General features: G+C 31.9%; 1 protein-coding gene across 1 annotated transcript in view; it reads right to left on the bottom strand.

Annotated features, from left to right (window-relative positions):
* Positions 1–674, bottom strand: part of LOC107728109 (serine/threonine-protein kinase PAK 6-like) — a 10135-nt gene that overhangs the window by 8382 nt on the left and 1079 nt on the right. The window contains exon 2 of the mRNA XM_016538188.1: positions 414–426. Coding sequence (XP_016393674.1) covers positions 414–426 — 13 coding nt within the window. The remainder of the gene's footprint in view (positions 1–413; positions 427–674) is intronic.

Here is a 674-nt window from a genome sequence, read left to right as displayed (position 1 = left end):
AAAAAAAAAAAAAAAGAATTTTCTTCAAGCGATAAATTTCATATTTTTTTTCTTTTTGGAGTGAAATATGTCCTAGATATGTTTTTGTGAGATTCATCTTGTGACTATAATAATTAAATAATAAACCGGACATTTTAAAAACCCTAAAAACACAGTATGAAACACATTCATACTGAAAGTGCATGTCTCAATATGCATGAGATATTTTAAACAGGAACTGGACATGAGAAAGCAATATATATAATGATGATGATGATGATGATGCAGCTCCTCCTGGAGTGAAATCATTATATAACAGCAGCGTTGAGCAGGTCTGTCAGGTCATAATTAGTGGATAGAAACGCTTAGTGTTGCTGATATGTGAGAAGCCTGGGGAAATATGACAATATGACGAAGACCAAACCTCCTCTAACATTGAGACAGAACCTGTTTAACAAAGACACACGATTGTTTACAGCTGCAAACATCAACCTGAAACACTTTCTCAGGGAAAAGATTGTTATGAAAGATTGTATTTTTGTGACGTTTTAAAAAAAAAATTACAGTAGATGCTGCCAGAAATATGCCTCGATCACATTTCACAGCAAAATTAGAAGATAAAATGCAGATTTTGATATTTTTTGTTATAAAATTGTCAGAAAAATAATGTCACTTAGATTTGCGAATGATGCAAA

The sequence above is a fragment of the Sinocyclocheilus rhinocerous genome, unplaced genomic scaffold (genome assembly GCF_001515625.1).
Source record: "Sinocyclocheilus rhinocerous isolate Xijiao unplaced genomic scaffold, SAMN03320098_v1.1 scaffold936, whole genome shotgun sequence".
In the NCBI taxonomy this organism is placed as follows: Eukaryota; Metazoa; Chordata; class Actinopteri; order Cypriniformes; family Cyprinidae; genus Sinocyclocheilus; species Sinocyclocheilus rhinocerous.
Note: the sequence above shows the minus strand (reverse complement) of the source record. Positions and strands in the feature narration are given on the sequence as shown.